Source organism: Palaemon carinicauda, chromosome 10 (genome assembly GCF_036898095.1).
Source record: "Palaemon carinicauda isolate YSFRI2023 chromosome 10, ASM3689809v2, whole genome shotgun sequence".
Taxonomy (NCBI): Eukaryota; Metazoa; Arthropoda; class Malacostraca; order Decapoda; family Palaemonidae; genus Palaemon; species Palaemon carinicauda.
The window spans coordinates 128,049,257-128,066,231 of record NC_090734.1 but is presented as its reverse complement, the minus strand read 5'-3'; the positions used below and the strand labels follow the sequence as shown (position 1 = coordinate 128,066,231).

The following is a 16,975-nucleotide window of genomic DNA, read 5'->3' as shown; positions in this document are numbered from 1 at the left end:
TATATTCACCGGGTAAGTATATTCAAAAATTTATTTTATAATTAAAATATCATTTTTATTAGAATTCCAATGTTTTTTTAGCATGAATAACTCAAAATTCAGACCATTTTTTAAGCATCTAGATAAAAACAATGGAACTATTTCCTAGTACTGTACTGCATGTCCCAGTCTCTACCTTCAAGAGCAATCCACAGGATCTTCTAGACAATGTAAACTACATTTTGGTTTATCCACTTTCATAAAGAATGAAATGTTCTGTTGTAGGTACGTGGACTTTGTGCTGACTCTTTATTTGATCAAACATTCTTGATCATTGGTACTCCAGATAGCAAGCCATATTTTCAAGGATTTTATTACTCCAATCTCCAATGGTCTGGAGATAATTGGGTGTTGACCTATCTGTTGGATATGACTACAAATGCAACAATGATTTCTACAAAGGCTAGTAAGTTCCATTTGATATATGTGCCTCAGAAAATGAGACAAATACTGCTCCTCTTTATAAGTGTTAGACTGGCTGCCTGTTGCCAAATGCAGCTTGTTGATATATTAGTTATGATTTATATTTGTTTATATCTGTGTCCTATTCTATGGATCTTCTTCCTCCATGGATTATATGAGGGTGAAAAATATACTTATGAAATACAGTACAGTATTTCCAGTAGAAATGCTGTTGCAAAGTACATGTCATGCATATGTATTTTTATATTAAAATAAATTCAGATTTTTAAAACCACTTCTCTAGCTAAAAAAGAGCAACTTCAGTTTTTTATTCATCTTCTAAAGAATTTGAATTTAAGGTGAATAGTTTTGATCAATCCCTCATCTTATGATACAATACAGTATACTGAATTCTCCTCACTTACATTTCCCTTGTGTAAAATTATAGTTTGAATCAGTTTAAGATTAATTTATACAGTACATGATATATTTCCATGGGGTATAATGTGTGCATGAATAAGACCTAACATGAAATTTAGATATTAGTTATATGATATGATTTTATATGTCATTTTGTTTTCCTCTCCACAAACAGATCAGTATCCTTTGGGACGTCACGATTGGGTTGTGCGAAAGGATCTTTGTTCGCTAGTACAGGAAGCCCCTATTCCTCTTGTGTTTACAACTTGCAAGGTAAATGAAGGAAAATTTTCTGTATGAGATATAGAGTTAGGTTTGAATTGGTGTGTTGGTATTTAAAATCGTAAATCATTTAGCTGAATTTGATTCAATAAATGTTTTATTTTCAATATTAAACTTACCCGATAATCATGTAGCTGTCAACTCCGTTGCCCGACAGAATTCTACGGAAGGGATACGCCAGCGATCGCTATACAAGAGGGGGGTGTACTCACAAGCGCCACCTGTGGCCAGGTACTGCAGTACTTCTTGTTGACACCACTTCAATTTTTCCTCTGTCGTGCTTCCGGCAAGACGTTCATGGATACGCTTATAATTTTGGAGTCTTGTTCACGGTTTTTGGTGAAGTATTGCTCTAAGATTTCAGCTTTCGCTATTCAGGAAGTTTTATTATTAGCTTAGCTAGCTTTTGGAATTAATTTGATTAATTATGGTGACGAAGAGAGTATGAACTCTCTTTCACCTTTAAATGGCCGACCCTTCCCTTAGACGGAAGTGTTGGTGTCTAAGAGAGTATAGACTCTCTTTCTTAATTTTGCTTAACAAAAGTTATAGATTTATTTTATATCTCTCCGCCTTTTATAGGCCTCTTCGATTAACTTCCTTTTTTATAAAATTATTAAAATTAATTTTTATATTTGTTTATATTCGACCTTTCCTAATAGTAGGCGGTCTTTTCTTGTACCGAAGTTAATTAACATTGAGCCCGTCATTTCGGTTTTACCTGTTAACATATTATGCTATTTTAATGTTTTTGAAAGAATTTCTTTGATAGTCTCGTACTGTTTCAAAGTTGAACTAACGTTTTGTTTTGTCTCTGCAGTTGTTGACGTTCAGAACGTTCAACTTGCGCTCTATCGTTACGATAGAGAGAGAATTTTCACGGTGTCACGTTGCAGTAAGAGTAAACCGTTTATAACGTTTTGTTCATTCTTTCTTAGCTTAATGGTTTTAATTCTAATAAAGGAACTTTTTATTTGGGAAATCTTTCAGTTTTTTTCCTTTAACAATAATATGTTTTAACGAGTATATATGATTGGGCTCTTCTCTCAGGTTCTAAGTCTAGAGAGAGAGAGAGAGAGAGATAGAGACGGAGGGAGAGAGAGCTGGATAAACGTTTCGTTCAAGCGAGTAACGTTGTTATCGTTTTTGCTCTTCTCCCTAGTCTCTTTAGGGGAAGAAGGTAAACGTTTCTAGAGTTTATTCTTGTTCTCAAGCTTTATGCGGTGAGAGATTTTAAACGTAGTTTATTTGATCTAGTGTTTAGTCTCTTTCCAGCCACTGAATTATTTATCTTTCATTAGATTTTTCTGTTACATTGTAATTCTGTTTTCGCAATTACTAACTTTTAAAGAAGGATAGAATTGCGTGTTTCAGGTACAAACCACTTAAAGTTTCGAGTTCAGTGAAATAAGTGCAAACAGAAATTCAAAAGTGATAAGTGATTAGCGCAAAGTGTGTCAGTGTTGTGCGTGAGGGTACTTCTTGCGTGCCAGTCGTCCTCCCAGTCCGGGACCTCTTGCAAGCTCCCAAGCCCAGGGGAGAAGCAATGTCGAAGGGCAAAAGGGTTCGGCAGGCCTTGATCGGCGCACAGAAGTATCCTCGGTGGTTGCGGGCGTGTCTTACAGAGACCGTCACTCCCACCCGCAGACGATTGAGCCCTTATTTTACTCGTCTGCAGAAGAAATTTCGGGGAGATAACGCTGGACTCAGGTCTCAAGACCTCTTAAACGTAAAGTCCAGACCTCTAGAGTTCAACAACCCGGATGCAGTCATTGGGTTAGCTCTGACTCTCCGCAGTCATCAGGTGACTGCACACCTCCTAAGAGAGGTAAGGTGATGCCGCAACAGACCTCATCTTCTGTTAAGGCTTTGCCTCAGCAGACCTTAGCGTCTGCCGACCCCAAGATGACTTTGCTGCAGTCCATGCAGTCACAGCTTGCGGTCTTAATGCGTGAGTGTCAGGCTGAGAAGGTTACACCTCCTCCTGCGATCGCTCCGCCTCACCGCAGTCCAGTCTGCCAGGCGTACGATGTTGAGGTTCCTCAGGATACCTTACCGCGTACTGAGTTGCCAGTTACCAGCGGTGTGCAGCAACCTCCGCCTTCCTTAAGGCAACCTCAGCAATGGGAGCAGGAATCTTATGCCTTACTTCCTCCGCTTCCGCTTGCGGTTCCACCAGCGAGGCAACAATCTCTTGAGGTACGACAACCTCTTCCATCAATGAGGCAGCCACCTCAGCACTCGCTGCAGCGACCTCAACCCTCCTCAAGGCGAGAGCCTCAACTCCTTAGGCTAGCACCTCAGGAACCTCAACTCGCGAGACAAGAACTGCGTTCTGCGCAGCCGCTACCTCAACTCTCGCAGCTCACACCTCAGGAACCTTAACTCGTTCCTCAGGAACCTGCTACTGCGCATCCGCAACCCTTACAGCAAGCGCAACTCTTGAGGCAGCAACCTCATGCTATGAGTCAGCCACCTCAACGCATGCATCTGCCACTTTCTCCTCAACTTGAGCCTCTTCCCATTCAACTTGGAAATAACAAATGACAATAATAACACCTCATTACTTTCATACTTGCATTTGTAATCATATACATGTATGCCTACACAAACATTATGATAATGGAGGTTTTTTGTATTACTTATATAAAAATATATATGTATTCCTTGCAATATATTTTTAACAATATCGCAAAATATGGCAAAAATATCTTCAAAACAAAAATGAATCATGAGTTATGAATGTAAGGTAAATATATTAAAACCCCATGCAAGCATGCATGAAGTAATGCAGTGTTGCCAACAGGGCGAGTTTCCCTTTCCTGAGGTGAAGTAGATTATAGTACATTTAGTGTAGCTTAATTCTACGATTATCATGCCGGCTATCAAATTCATCAACAAAACAGTCTAAATCAATTCCCTCGGCACGTGCACTTTCAATGGACGGTAATGCGATATTACTCACTCTAGCACTGGTCATGGAATTTCTGAGAAATGTTACACGCCATGCAACACGCTCTGCTTACCTTACAGCATGCTCTACATACAGCATGCTCTGCATACAGCATGCTCTGCATACAGCATGCTCTGCATACAACATGCTCTGCATACCTTACCGCATGCTTCTCAGTCACACATCTTTGGTTGTTGCCAACTCACTAGACTGTCAAGCAGTTTCATAACGTTGCCTTCTAGTCTGCTGCTTTTGCACCAGTGAAACCCTCACTGAGAGAACTTAACTTTTCTCGGATATGGTCCCTGTAGATGAGAAAGTGCTTTTCTCCCTCCTTCTGATATTCCCTTGAGGACTCTGTCATTTGGAGAGGAGCCTTTAGCTGCGTAGCCTCCTATGGACTTTTATTTAAGCATAACATGCTCCCAGGGAAGGTAATGGTTCCACTTCAGTCGCTAACCCCGTCTGTTACCACACCTGCTCCCATAGACCTTGAGCTGTGTTGCAAGACATGCAGTCCAAGCTTAGTCCTTGTTAGAGGATTTTTTTTTTGTTTACGGAGTCAGTGTGTCACTGGGAAGACGTTCAACAACCAGCAGAAGTGACTTGTTGTGACGCAGTGCGGCACCTCAGCAACCCGATAAGGAGTTGTCTGTACGACCCAGACAGTCTAGACAGCTTCGGGTTGTCACTGTACTTCCTCGCTTCCCCATGGTTGACAGTTCACAGACTGTGCAGCAGTACCATGATCTTGTGTCCGGCTCCGTCAGACGACTGGCTTTTAAGAGCTCCCACAAGTCGTCGCTGTCTGGAGATTCTCAGATGGACTATGGATCTGACCAAGGAACTGGGCCTCCTGGTCAATTTTGAGGAGTCTCAGCTCGTCCCATCCCAGACCATTGTCTCCCTGGGTATGGATCTTCAGAGTCGAGCTTTTCGGGCTTTTCCGTCGGCCCCAAGGATCTTCCAAGCCCTAAGATGCATCCAGAGCATGCTGAGAAGGAACCGATGCTCAGTCAGGTAGTGGATGAGTCTAACAGGGACACTTTCATCGCTGGCCCTGTTCATCGTGTTAGGGAGACTCCACCTCCCCCCCTTCAGTATCATCCAGCTGCTCACTGGATAAAGGACATGACGCTAGAGACGGTCTCAGTTCCTGTTTCCGAAGAGAGGAGGTCTTCTCTCGCGTGGTGTAAGAACAGCTTTCTTCTCAAGGAAGTCTACCTTTGGCTGTTCAGAAACCCGACCGCCTTCTCCTCTCGGACGCATCAGACACGGGCTGGGGTGCGACTTTGGACGGACAGGAATGCTCGGGAACATGGAATCAGGAACAAAGGACACTTCACATCAATTGCAAGGAGTTGTTGGCGGTTCTTCTGGCCTTGATAAACTTCAAGTCCCTCCAGCTTAACAAAGTGGTGGAGGTGGACTCTGACAACACCACAGCCCGGGCTTACATCTTCAAGCAGGGAGGGACTCTTTCGTGAAGTTGTTCTAGATCGCAAGGGACCTCCTCATCTGGTCTAAAGATCGAAAGCTCACGCTGGTAACGAGGTTCATTCAGGGCGGTATGAATGTCATGGCAGATCACCTCAGCCGGAAGGGTCAGGTCATCCCCACAGAGTGGACCCTTCACAAGAATGTTTGCAGCAGACTTTGGGCCCTGTGGGGTCAGCCAACCATAGATCTGTTCGCTACCTCGATAACCTAGAGACTCCTGTTGTATTGTTCTCTGATTCCAGACCCAGCAGCAGTTCACGTGGATGCTTTTCTGCTGGATTGGTTCCATCTCGACCTGTATGCATTCCCGCCGTTCAAGATTGTCAACAGGGTACTTCAGAAGTTCTCCTCTCGCAAGGGACACGGCTGACGTTGGTTGGCTCCGCTCTGGCCCGCGAGAGAATGGTTCTTAGAGGTACTGCAATGGCTGGTCGACATTCCCAGGGCTCTTCCTCTAGGAGTGAACCTTCTACGTCTACCTCACGTAAAGAAGGTACACCCAAACCTCCACGCTCTTCGTCTGACTGCCTTCAGACTTTCGAAAGACTCTCAAGAGCTAGGGGCTTTTCGAAGGAGGCAGCCAGAGCGATTGCCAAAGCAAGGAGAACATCCACTCTCAGAATCTATCAGTCTCAAGGGGAAGTCTTCCGTAGCTGGTACAAGACCAATGCAGTTTCCTCAACCAGTACCACTGTAACCCAGATTGCTGACTTCCTGTTATATCTAAGGAAAGTAAGATCCCTTTCAGCTCCTACGATCAAGGGTTACAGAAGTATGTTGGCAGCGGTTTTCCGCCACAGAGGCTTGGATCTTTCCACCAACAAAGATCTACAGGACCTCCCTAGGTCTTTTGAGACCTCAAAGGAACGTCGGTTGTCCACTCCAGGCTGGAATCTAGACGTGGTCCTAAGGTTCCTTATGTCATCAAGATTTGAACCTCTCCAATCAGCCTCTTTTTAGGACCTCACATTAAAAACTCTTTTCCTCGTGTGCTTGACAACAGCTAAAAGAGTAAGTGAGATCCACACCTTCAGCAGGATCATTGTTTTCACATCTGAAACGGCTACATGTTCCTTGCAGCTCGGTTTTTGCTAAACGAGCTTCCTTCACGTCCTTGGCCTAAGTCGTTCGAGATCCCAAGCCTGTCCAACTTGGTGGGGAATGAACTGGAGAGAGTACTTTGCCCAGTTAGAGCTCTTAGGTACTATCTAAAAGGTCTTAACCTTTACGAGGACAATCAGAAGCCTTATGGTGTGCTATCAAGAAACCTTCTTTTCCAAGTTCTAAGAACTCAGTTTCTTACTATTCAGGCTTCTGATTAGAGAAGCACATTCTCATCTGAAGGAAAAAGACCTTGCTTTGCTGAAGGTAAGGACACATGAAGTGGGAGCTGTGGCTACTTCAGTGGCCTTCAAACAGAGCCATTCTCTGCAGAGTGTTATGGATGCAACCTATTGGAGAAGCAAGTCAGTGTTCGCATCATTCTATCTCAAAGATGTCCAGTCTCTTTACGAGTACTGCTACACCCTGGGACCATTCGTAGCAACGAATGCAGTAGTAGGCGAGGGCTCAGCCACTACATTCCCATAATCCCATAACCTTTTAACCTTTCTCTTGAATACTTTTTATGGGTTGTACGGTCGGCTAAGAAGCCTTCCACATCCTTGTTGATTTGGCGGGTGGTCAATTCTTTCTTGAGAAGCGCCGAGGTTAAAGGTTGTGATGAGGTCCTTTAGTATGGGTTGCAGCCCTTGATACTTCAGCACCTTAGAGTTGTTCAGCCTCCTAAGAGGAACGCTGCGCTCAGTAAGGAAGACGAACTTATTTAAGGCAGAGTAATGGCTCAAGTCGACTTCCTTACCAGGTACTTGTAATTTCATTGTTATTTTGAATAACTGATAATATGAAATACGGGATACTTAGCTTCTTGATATACATGTACACTGGTTTTCACCCACCTCCCTGGGTGTGAATCAGCTACATGATTATCGGGTAAGTTTAATATTGAAAAATGTTATTTTCATTAGTAAAATAAATTTTTGAATATACTTACCCGATAATCATGATTTAATTGACCCACCCTTCCTCCCCATAGAACCAGTGGACCGAGGAAAAATTGAAGTGGTGTCAACAAGAAGTACTGCAGTACCTGGCCACAGGTGGCGCTTGTGAGTACACCCCCCTCTTGTATAGCGATCGCTGGCGTATCCCTTCCGTAGAATTCTGTCGGGCAACGGAGTTGACAGCTACATGATTATCGGGTAAGTATATTCAAAAATTTATTTTACTAATGAAAATAACATTTTTAAATAAAATTATCGTAATGTATATGTCAATGAGTAAAGTGTTCAATACATTGTTCAAAGAAAAGATTAACTCTTTAAAATGCAAGATAGTTTTTTGCGGGTTTACAATCATAAATTATTTTGTATGAACTACAATCAGTCACTGACTTCAATAAATAATTAAAGAATGTGTCCTATGTTATGTTACCAACTCAGATTACTAAAAAAAACCTGGCTAAAGGCTGGCCTACGCACATTTTATTTGACATTATTCATAACAATATAATTGAGAATTGTGAATGGTGAGGATTTTGCTCTCTTCAAAAAGATTCTCTAAATTTTAAAATTTACCCCAGCTCAATACATAATGTGTTGATACAAAGTAAACACAAGATTGGAAAAGTTTTTTGAACAAAAACACATTTAACACTGCATATACATAAAAATGTACTTTATTGTCCTGCACTGTAGTTATAAATATTAGACCTTGAGGCAGTAATGAATACCATGTGAACATCTATGTTTTTTTTTAACTTGGTTTAGTGCTTCAAGTACACAACTAACATTAAATTTGAAATTCTATACTACACTGAAAGTAAAGTAATTCCCTTGACAATAAGTGGTAATTTAATGCTTATACAGTACTGTATGTGTATTACAGTAGATACGCATGATTTTTGTCAAATAGACACTTTCCCTTTAAGTAAATTTTCTTTAAAAGGAAGGACAGTTCACTTGTGATGATGGTTCATGTGTGAAAATAAGTCAGCGGTGTGATTTCTTATTTGACTGTCCTGATCAAAGTGATGAGACCGACTGCAATTTAGTCAAGGCAAGTAAATTAAAGTTCTTCATCTTTTAGATTAATTCTCCTTAGCTTTGTAATTTTTTTTAGTTTTCCTCATATTGTACAGTATTTTTTTTTTATTTAAAATCATTATCCCTATTATTCATGTTAATTTCTATAATGTTATTAGAATGTGATATCTTGTTCTAAATATATGTCAATTATGTTTCCAAGGTTTTAATCTATATTTTGCCCTTGCATATCAGAGAATGAATTTATTTTGTTTAGGTTTTGATAAAATCAGATGAATAGAAAAAGAAGAGTTGATACTTTTATATTGTTTTCGGTATACAGTACAGTACTATGTGAATTAGTAAGGAAAAAGTTAATAGCTTTATATCCTTTATATACATTTAAAAATAAAAACAGCTTTTGAATATAGTATAGGGAGAAGAGTCATTTAATGTCATTGTATATTATATTTTTCTATTTTTATAAATGAGCCAACAAAGAAGTTTTTTCTTTAAATTGTGATTTTTCATGAGTGTATGTAGTTTTGTGGTCTCTAGATACTATAACCTATAACATCACCAATTTTAGTATTCTTTTACTGTATACACATACCACCAAAAAATTTCTCAGTAGAAATCGTTATTAAATTTGACTTACTATAAGTGAATTTCTATGTTTAAAATTTTCCACTATGGGGTATATTTCAGATACCTGATTCCTACATCACGCAGTTACCCCCTCAACAGGCTAACAACACAGCAGTTGTTGTTGGCATCGAGATAAATATCACTTCCATCAGGGCTTTCTCACTACTTGACCTCATGTATGCCTTTGACATGATAACAACTTATACTTGGAAGGATTCCAGGCTGACATTTTCAAATCTAAAGGTTTGTTGAATTTAATTGTCTGAATTTTTCAAGTTTACATGTTTTACTAGATGTAGACAAACGGATTTTGAGCGAAGCGAAAAATCTATTTTTGGGTAAGATAGCCATGTCGTCCTGATGGAAGTTCCTTAAAGGCAGCTTCCTAGGGTATATTACAACTACGGCGATATTCCCAGAGAATTTACCTTCAGGTACCCAGAATTCTAACTCCTGGAGCGAGTATCCCTAAAAAAGACCTTAGGGATATCGTAAATATCAGTGGACGTATTCTTGACACGCCTCATAGCAATCTATACCCCGAATAGAGTTAACACTTCGTAGGGGTCAAATGGCAAGAAAACGAAAACGATAAGAAAGGGGGGAGCCGTTCGTAAGGCATCTCTCCTCCCCGTTTCGAAAGCGTGCCCTGCGCCGCTCGCGGCGCCATCTGTATTCCTTGTAGCGATACACGAGGTGCTACAGATACTGTATGTAGGGAGGGGTCCTACAACCCTTTTCACTCTTTTTTTTTTTTTTTTTTTTTTTGAAAAGGAACAGGGCGGGTCCATCAGGACGACATGGCTATCTTACCCAAAAATAGATTTTTCGCTTCGCTCAAAATCCGTTTTTTGGGCTCAAGCCATGTCGTCCTGATGGAAGTATACCAGAGCATTACTGTATCTGTGGATTCTCAATACGTGCCGTACTCCTCAGGAATGTTTCTTAGTCAACTCGACTGAAAGACCTAAGATGTTACCGTTATACATCTTTTCACTAATCATAAGCCATGAAAGCGCTTCCTGCCCCCTACAGGGAGGAGTCCTACTAGACTCTAGAAACGAACGAAGAGTACATATACCTATGTATGAATTACTCGCCAGCCAGTACAATATAGTGGTCTCACTCTATATGAAGTAAAGCATAGTCTTACGGGACTACAGCATCCAAGGGAAAAATCCCGACCAGCACCCTGGTCGAAGTAAAATTAGACAAAAAGGTTATATCTGCGTAGGATTAAACTTGCTGCCACCACCGTCCTCAGAGAGGGGTGGAGTCCTTTATGCTAAGGAAAGTATAACCCAGTGCAACAAGGCTTTGCATTAAGGAATAGGCTATTATAGATATCCCCGATTAATATACATAGGCTAAATGCTCAATAAATAACATGAAATCAATATAGGTGAAGGAGACGCAAGGTTCCCGAGAACAAGTTTATTGAGTAACAATAAATAGACATGGTCACCATAAATATGTACATATGATAGGTGGATGACCAACAATTTACACAAGTACCGTAGTGCATGGATGAATGGTTATCTGAAAGAAAACAAATATGTCACTTGCCACATACCCAGGTATCAAAGTTAACGTCCATGTTACTACTTTGCTGACATTAGCGTTAGCAAACGCTTGGCACACCTGTCTGTACTTGTGCTACCATCACCATAACGCTGGAACAGTCACTGTGGGCTCTCAGAGCCTTCACTACTAGTTATATCAATGCATATAACTAACCACTCACCCAAGAATCAAAGTCCCAAATGATTCCACTGTTCCTCGCAGAGTTAAACAGCAGGGTTAACGACGCAACCAACTGCTACCACAGACCTCTTTAGCTGCTCCACTTGCTTAGCATAGTGGCGAAAGAATACCCTGGAAGACTTCCAGCCAGTGTATGAACGAAGGTGTTCAAAATCCATAAAGTTAAAGAAGTTTAAGGATGAAGCAACTTTCCTCGGATCATGACCTGCGGGTGAACTGTCAGGATCCGCTCTGCGAATAAAATATGTAATTTTCGCCCTAAGCTGATTTAAAGATAAATTCGAGCCCGATGTTTCTCCTCTGAATAGTTGGCCCCCATGGAAGTCTGAAGTTCTACGAAGATAGACCTTTAGGCATTCTACGGGACATAGAGATGCATCTTCTTTCAGAGGGCAGATTCTCCAGGGACCCCACCTGTTGGTGGGCAACTCGTTCTTAGCGAGAAACGTAGGGTCCGGAAACAGGTTCAGTTCTCCCCCATCCAGGAACTGAACTCGGCCCTCCTCTCTCGAGAGGGCCACAATCTCACTAACTCTGGCCCCAGAAGCAAGGGCAAAAAGGAAGATCACTTTTTGAGTCAGGTCCTTCAATGCACATTCCTCATTATCCAGTAATGAGGCAAAATGAAGGACTTTGTCTAACGACCAAGAAATAGGCTTTGGAGGAGCTGATGGTCTAAGCCTAGCACAGGCCTTCGGGATCTTATTAACCCTGGATAGGTACGCTCCTCGGACACCCCTTTAAGGGTATACTCGGACACGAACGACCCCGACGCCAAAAAAAATTCTTGAAAAATCAGTTTTTGCAGTAACCTCCTTTTTTCTTTTGCCAAAAAAAACTTCAATGAATGCTTAAAACAACTGTAAAGATAAATACTACTCATCTGCAGAAAAACTATTTATTATAAATATTTTAAAAAATTAAGTAGAAAAAAAAGACCTGACATAAAAATTCATAAAAAAAAAGTTTATACATATATACACAAATCCTTTTAGGAATTGATTCTTGAATGTTTAGGACACATCTTGATGTATTTTGGATGAAGTCAGACCCATGGAGGTGAAGATCTGAAATGAGAAAAAAAGGGTAACTTTTTTTTGGCCAAAAAAATTTGTCCAAATTTCATGAATTTTTTTGGGTACCCAAATGAAATAGGAAGTGGCTAATTTTTTTAGGGAATAAACATATGTTATCCTAAAATAGAAATATGTAAAAAAATCTTCATTATTTTGTAAATTACATTTATATCAGGGGCCATATCTAAAGGTAATTTTTTGAGTACTTAGAAATTTCGTAAAAAAATACATATATTTAATATATAATATGATATTTATGCAGGTAAAAATATACCAAAATATCACAAATTCTATAGGGAACAAGAATATATATAGATAGGGCAGCTTACGCTTCGGATATGTCCACAAAATGGCCGCCAACCACACTGACTCAGACTCCCTAATCTGCCACTTGAAATGTAGGAAGGGTATGTCAATTTCAAGGTGTTATTTACTAATCTAATTATTATTGGATATGCATAAAAATTATATGGTGGGTTGCTGGATAATTGTCGATTATTTTACGACTATAAAATTAAAATTCTGACCCAAAAAAATTTTTTTGAAGGGAAATAAAATCGAAAAAAAAAAAAATGTAAAACAATATAATATTTTAGCTAAAAAAATTTGATGATATTCAATCAAAAAAAAAGTAAACAAAATTTTCCGACAAATAAACATCTAGAGGAATCATTACTCTGTGATAGTTCCTTAGTACGTAGTAATTTTGAAAGAATTGGGAAAAAACGAAAAAATGGCAATCACCGGAAAATCGAACACATACCTATATATACGCCATATCTGGCTAAAAAAAAGATAGGCATGGGTAGCCAGATCATCTAGAAACACTTTCCAACACTATAAAAATATAAGTTTTGCGACACTAATTGCCAATTCCTTACGGTAACATGACTAAGCAAAAAAATGCAAAACAAATAAAAAGGGGCACTCGCAGAAAAATGGCTAACATTCTAATATACGGCATTTCAGAAAAAAAAAATTTTCAGCCACGTGCTAGGCAAACCATCAAGGCACATTTTCCGACAAATAAACATATAAATGAAATATTACTCTGTGATAGTTCCTTAGTACGTAGTAATTTTGAAAGAAATGGGAAAAAACGAAAAAATGGCAATCACAGGAAAATCGAACACATACTTATATATACGCCATATCTGGCTAAAAAAAAAATAGGCATGGGTAGCCAGATCATCTAGAAACACTTTCCAACACTATAAAAATATAAGTTTTGCGACACTACTTGCCAATTCCTTACGGTAACATGACTAAGCAAAAAAATGCAAAACAAATAAAAAGGGGCACTCGCGGAAAAATGCCCAACATTCTAATATACGGCATCTCAGATAAAAAAAAAAGACATGCACGTGTTAGCCCAACCATCAAGGCACACTTACTAACACATAAACATGAAAAAAAAATCAATAATATACGGCAATTCCTTACTACGTAGTAAATTTTTACAAATATTGAAAAAAAACAGAAATTGGCAACCGCAGTTAAATACCCAATATACCAATAACTACGTCGTATCTGACAAAAACAAAATCACGCATGGGTAGCCAGATCATCTAGACACACTTTCCAACACTAAAAAAGCAAAAGTTTTACGACACTATTTCGCAATATCTTACGGAAAAATGACTTGGCAAAAAAATGAAAAAAAATGAAAAAGGGACACTCGCGGTAAAATGCCCGACATTCTAATATACGGCATCTCAGATAAAAAAAAAGACATGCACGTGTTAGCCCAACCATCAAGGCACACTTTCTAACACATAAACATGAAAAAAAAATGAATAATATACGGCAATTCCTTACTACGTAGTAATTTTTACAAATATTGAAAAAAAACAGAAATTGGTAACCGCAGTTAAATACCCAATATACCAATAACTACGTCGTATCTGACAAAAACAAAGTCATGCATGGGTAGCCAGATCATCTAGACACACTTTCCAACACTAAACAAGCAAAAGTTTTACGACCCTATTTGGCAATATCTTACGGAAAAATGACTTGGCAAAAAAATGAAAAAAAATGAAAAAGGGGCACTCCCGGTAAAATGGTCCTCGTGGTGATGAACGACATTTTAACTAAAAAAAAAATCATGCACATGGTAGCCAAACAATCCACCAAGACTTTCCACAACTGATAACCTATACAAGTTGCACCATTCTACGACAATTTCATAATACGTAATAACTTTGATAATTATGCAAACTACCTTAGAAGGGTAAACTCGGTCGCGCTCGACCCCGATGCGTCTCAGAAATCGGGGAAGGAGTACAGCTACAGCAATGCACATCTGGACACTACTAGAGCGTGTAGGGGAGACACCTCCTGCAGGTCGATCACCCACAAATTCAGTCACGGGGGTGAGTCACGTGAGAAAAACCTGTTTTTTTTTACGCTCGGGATCGCAAACGACCCATCGTACCTATCCAGGGTTAAACATCTCGTTAGCGAGGTCTACCTGGAAGGCATATAGAATGGGTCTTGTCAGAGCTGACTTACATGTAGAAATTGTGTTAGCCGCCAGCCCCTGTCCGTGGAGGTGAATGAAGAAGGATAGGCAGAACTCCGTAGAGATCTCTTGTGGGTTCTTGTCTTTGACAAAGGCTACCCATTTCTTCCATGCAGATTCGTACTGCCTCCTAGTAGACTTACACTTGTATTCTTCCAGGAAGTCGATGCTATCTTTCGAGATTCCGAACCGTTTCTTCACCGCTAGGGAGAGAAAATCATGAGCTGCAGGGTTCGGGTTTTCTGTAATGAAGCGTAGACAGTCGACTTCTGGACTTGCTGGGACAGAACTGGGTCCGGGAGTGGTAGAAACTTCAGTCGTAGTTCCAGAGCTAGAGGGAACCATACACTGTTCGGCCACTTGTGGGCCACTATTGCTGCTACTCCCTTGAAGGATCTCAGTTTGTTGAGGACCCTCAACATCAGATTGTGAGGGGGAAACAGGTAGATCCTGGACCATCTGTTCCAATCGAGGGACATCGCATCTACTGCTTCCGCCAAGGGGTCCACGTATGGGGACACATATTTCGGCAGCTTCTTGTTGTCCTTCGTCGCGAAGAGGTCTATCTGCAGTTCTGGGACTTGTCTCAAGATGAAGGAGAATGATCCTGCGTCTAGGGACCATTCTGACTCTATCGGTGTAACCCTGGATAGAGCGTCCGCGGTCACATTCCGGACTCCTTGAAGGTGAACTGCTGACAGGTGCCACTTTTTCTTCTCCGCCAGTCGGAATATGGCTAACATTACCTGGTTGAGAGGTGGGGATCTCGATCCCTGCCGATTCAGACATTTCACTACCACCTCGCTGTCCAGTACCAACCTTACATGGATCGAGTGACGTGGGGATACTTTCTTCAGGGTAAGAAGCACTGCCATAGCTTCTAGAAAGTTTATGTGAAAAGTCCCAAATAGCTTGGACCAGGTCCCTTGCACTTTTTTCCGATGGGAGTGACCCCCCCATCCTACCTTTGAGGCGTCTGTGTGGATTGTCACTGACGGGGGGGATGGCTGAAGAGGTAGAGACCTCTTTAAACGACTGGCTTGAGACCACGGTCTGAGAAGAGAACGTAGTCGAAGTGGGACCGGTCTCTTCAAGTCCCTTCGCTCTTTCGATGCAAAGGTTCTCCATACTCCCGCTGCATCTTTTAGCTGTGCTCTTAGCACTGGGTCTGTTACTGATGCAAACTGAAGAGAGCCCAAAACCCTCTCTTGTTTGCGTCTTGATATCCTCTCGGAACCTAGAAGTCTCCTGACAGACCCCGCTATTTCCTTCCTCTTTGACATCGGAATGGAAAAACGGTGTGACACTAGATCCCAGTGAATTCCCAACCACTGGAACCTCTGAGCTGGAGAAAGACGAGACTTCTTTCTGTTGATCATGAAACCTAGATGTTCCAGGAACTGAATCACTTGTAGGGAAGCTTGCAAGCATTCTGCTCTGGATGCTGCCCACACCAACCAATCGTCCAGGTAGGCTACTACTTGGAACCCTTTTAGGCGTAACTGTTTGAGCGCTGCGCTCGCAAGCTTCGTAAAGATCCTTGGGGCTATGTTTAGCCCGAAGGGCATCGCTCTGAAAGCATAAAGTTTTTGTTGTAGCTTGAATCCTAGGTAGGGGGAGAGACGGCGACTTATTGGAACGTGCCAATATGCGTCTGACAAATCGATGGAGACGGTATATGCCCTCTTGGGCAGTAAGGCCCTTATGTGTTGTAACGTTAACATCTTGAACTTGTGGTTCACTATGAACTTGTTGAGTGGTGACAAGTCCAGAATGACTCTGAGTTTCCCCGAGTCTTTCTTGGGAACACAAAACAGCCTCCCTTGAAACTTGATGGACTTTACCCTCCGGATCACCTTTTTCTCCAACAGATCTTGGATGTACTCCTCCAAAACGGGGGTGGAGTGTTGGAAAAATTGAGGGCACTGGGGCGGAGTACTGTACCAACTCCAACCCAGTCCATTTTTGAGAAGGCTGTGGGCCCAGGGATCGAAGGTCCAGCGATCCCGGAAATACTGAAGTCTCCCACCTACTGGCGACACTTCACTTTGACTGCCCTGCAGTCTTGCCTCCCTGGCCGCGACCACCTCTGAATCCTCGTCCCCTAGAGGGGCGTCTCGCCGAACCTCTGGCTGCCCCTCTGGGTCTTGCACGAAACGTGGTTGATTGTCCCTCGAACACGGGATTGAATGCCGGGGAAGCTGATGACATGGCTTGGGGTACCCATTGGAAGGTGGTCGGGGTCTGGGCTACCAGTTGTGGTACCGGAGGCAAAGCTGGCTGC

General features: G+C 41.3%; 1 protein-coding gene across 5 annotated transcripts in view; it reads left to right on the top strand.

The window, feature by feature from the left end:
* Positions 1-16,975, top strand: part of LOC137648740 (acetylcholine-gated ion channel acc-4-like) — a 184,969-nt gene that overhangs the window by 120,556 nt on the left and 47,438 nt on the right. For 4 of the 5 annotated variants that reach the window (XM_068381814.1, XM_068381816.1, XM_068381817.1 and 1 more), the window contains 4 exons: positions 265-445; positions 1,037-1,134; positions 8,603-8,713; positions 9,388-9,570. In XM_068381814.1, the coding sequence (XP_068237915.1) occupies positions 265-445; positions 1,037-1,134; positions 8,603-8,713; positions 9,388-9,570 (573 nt within the window). The remainder of the gene's footprint in view (positions 1-264; positions 446-1,036; positions 1,135-8,602; positions 8,714-9,387; positions 9,571-16,975) is intronic. The other variant, XM_068381815.1, reaches the window with a different exon arrangement.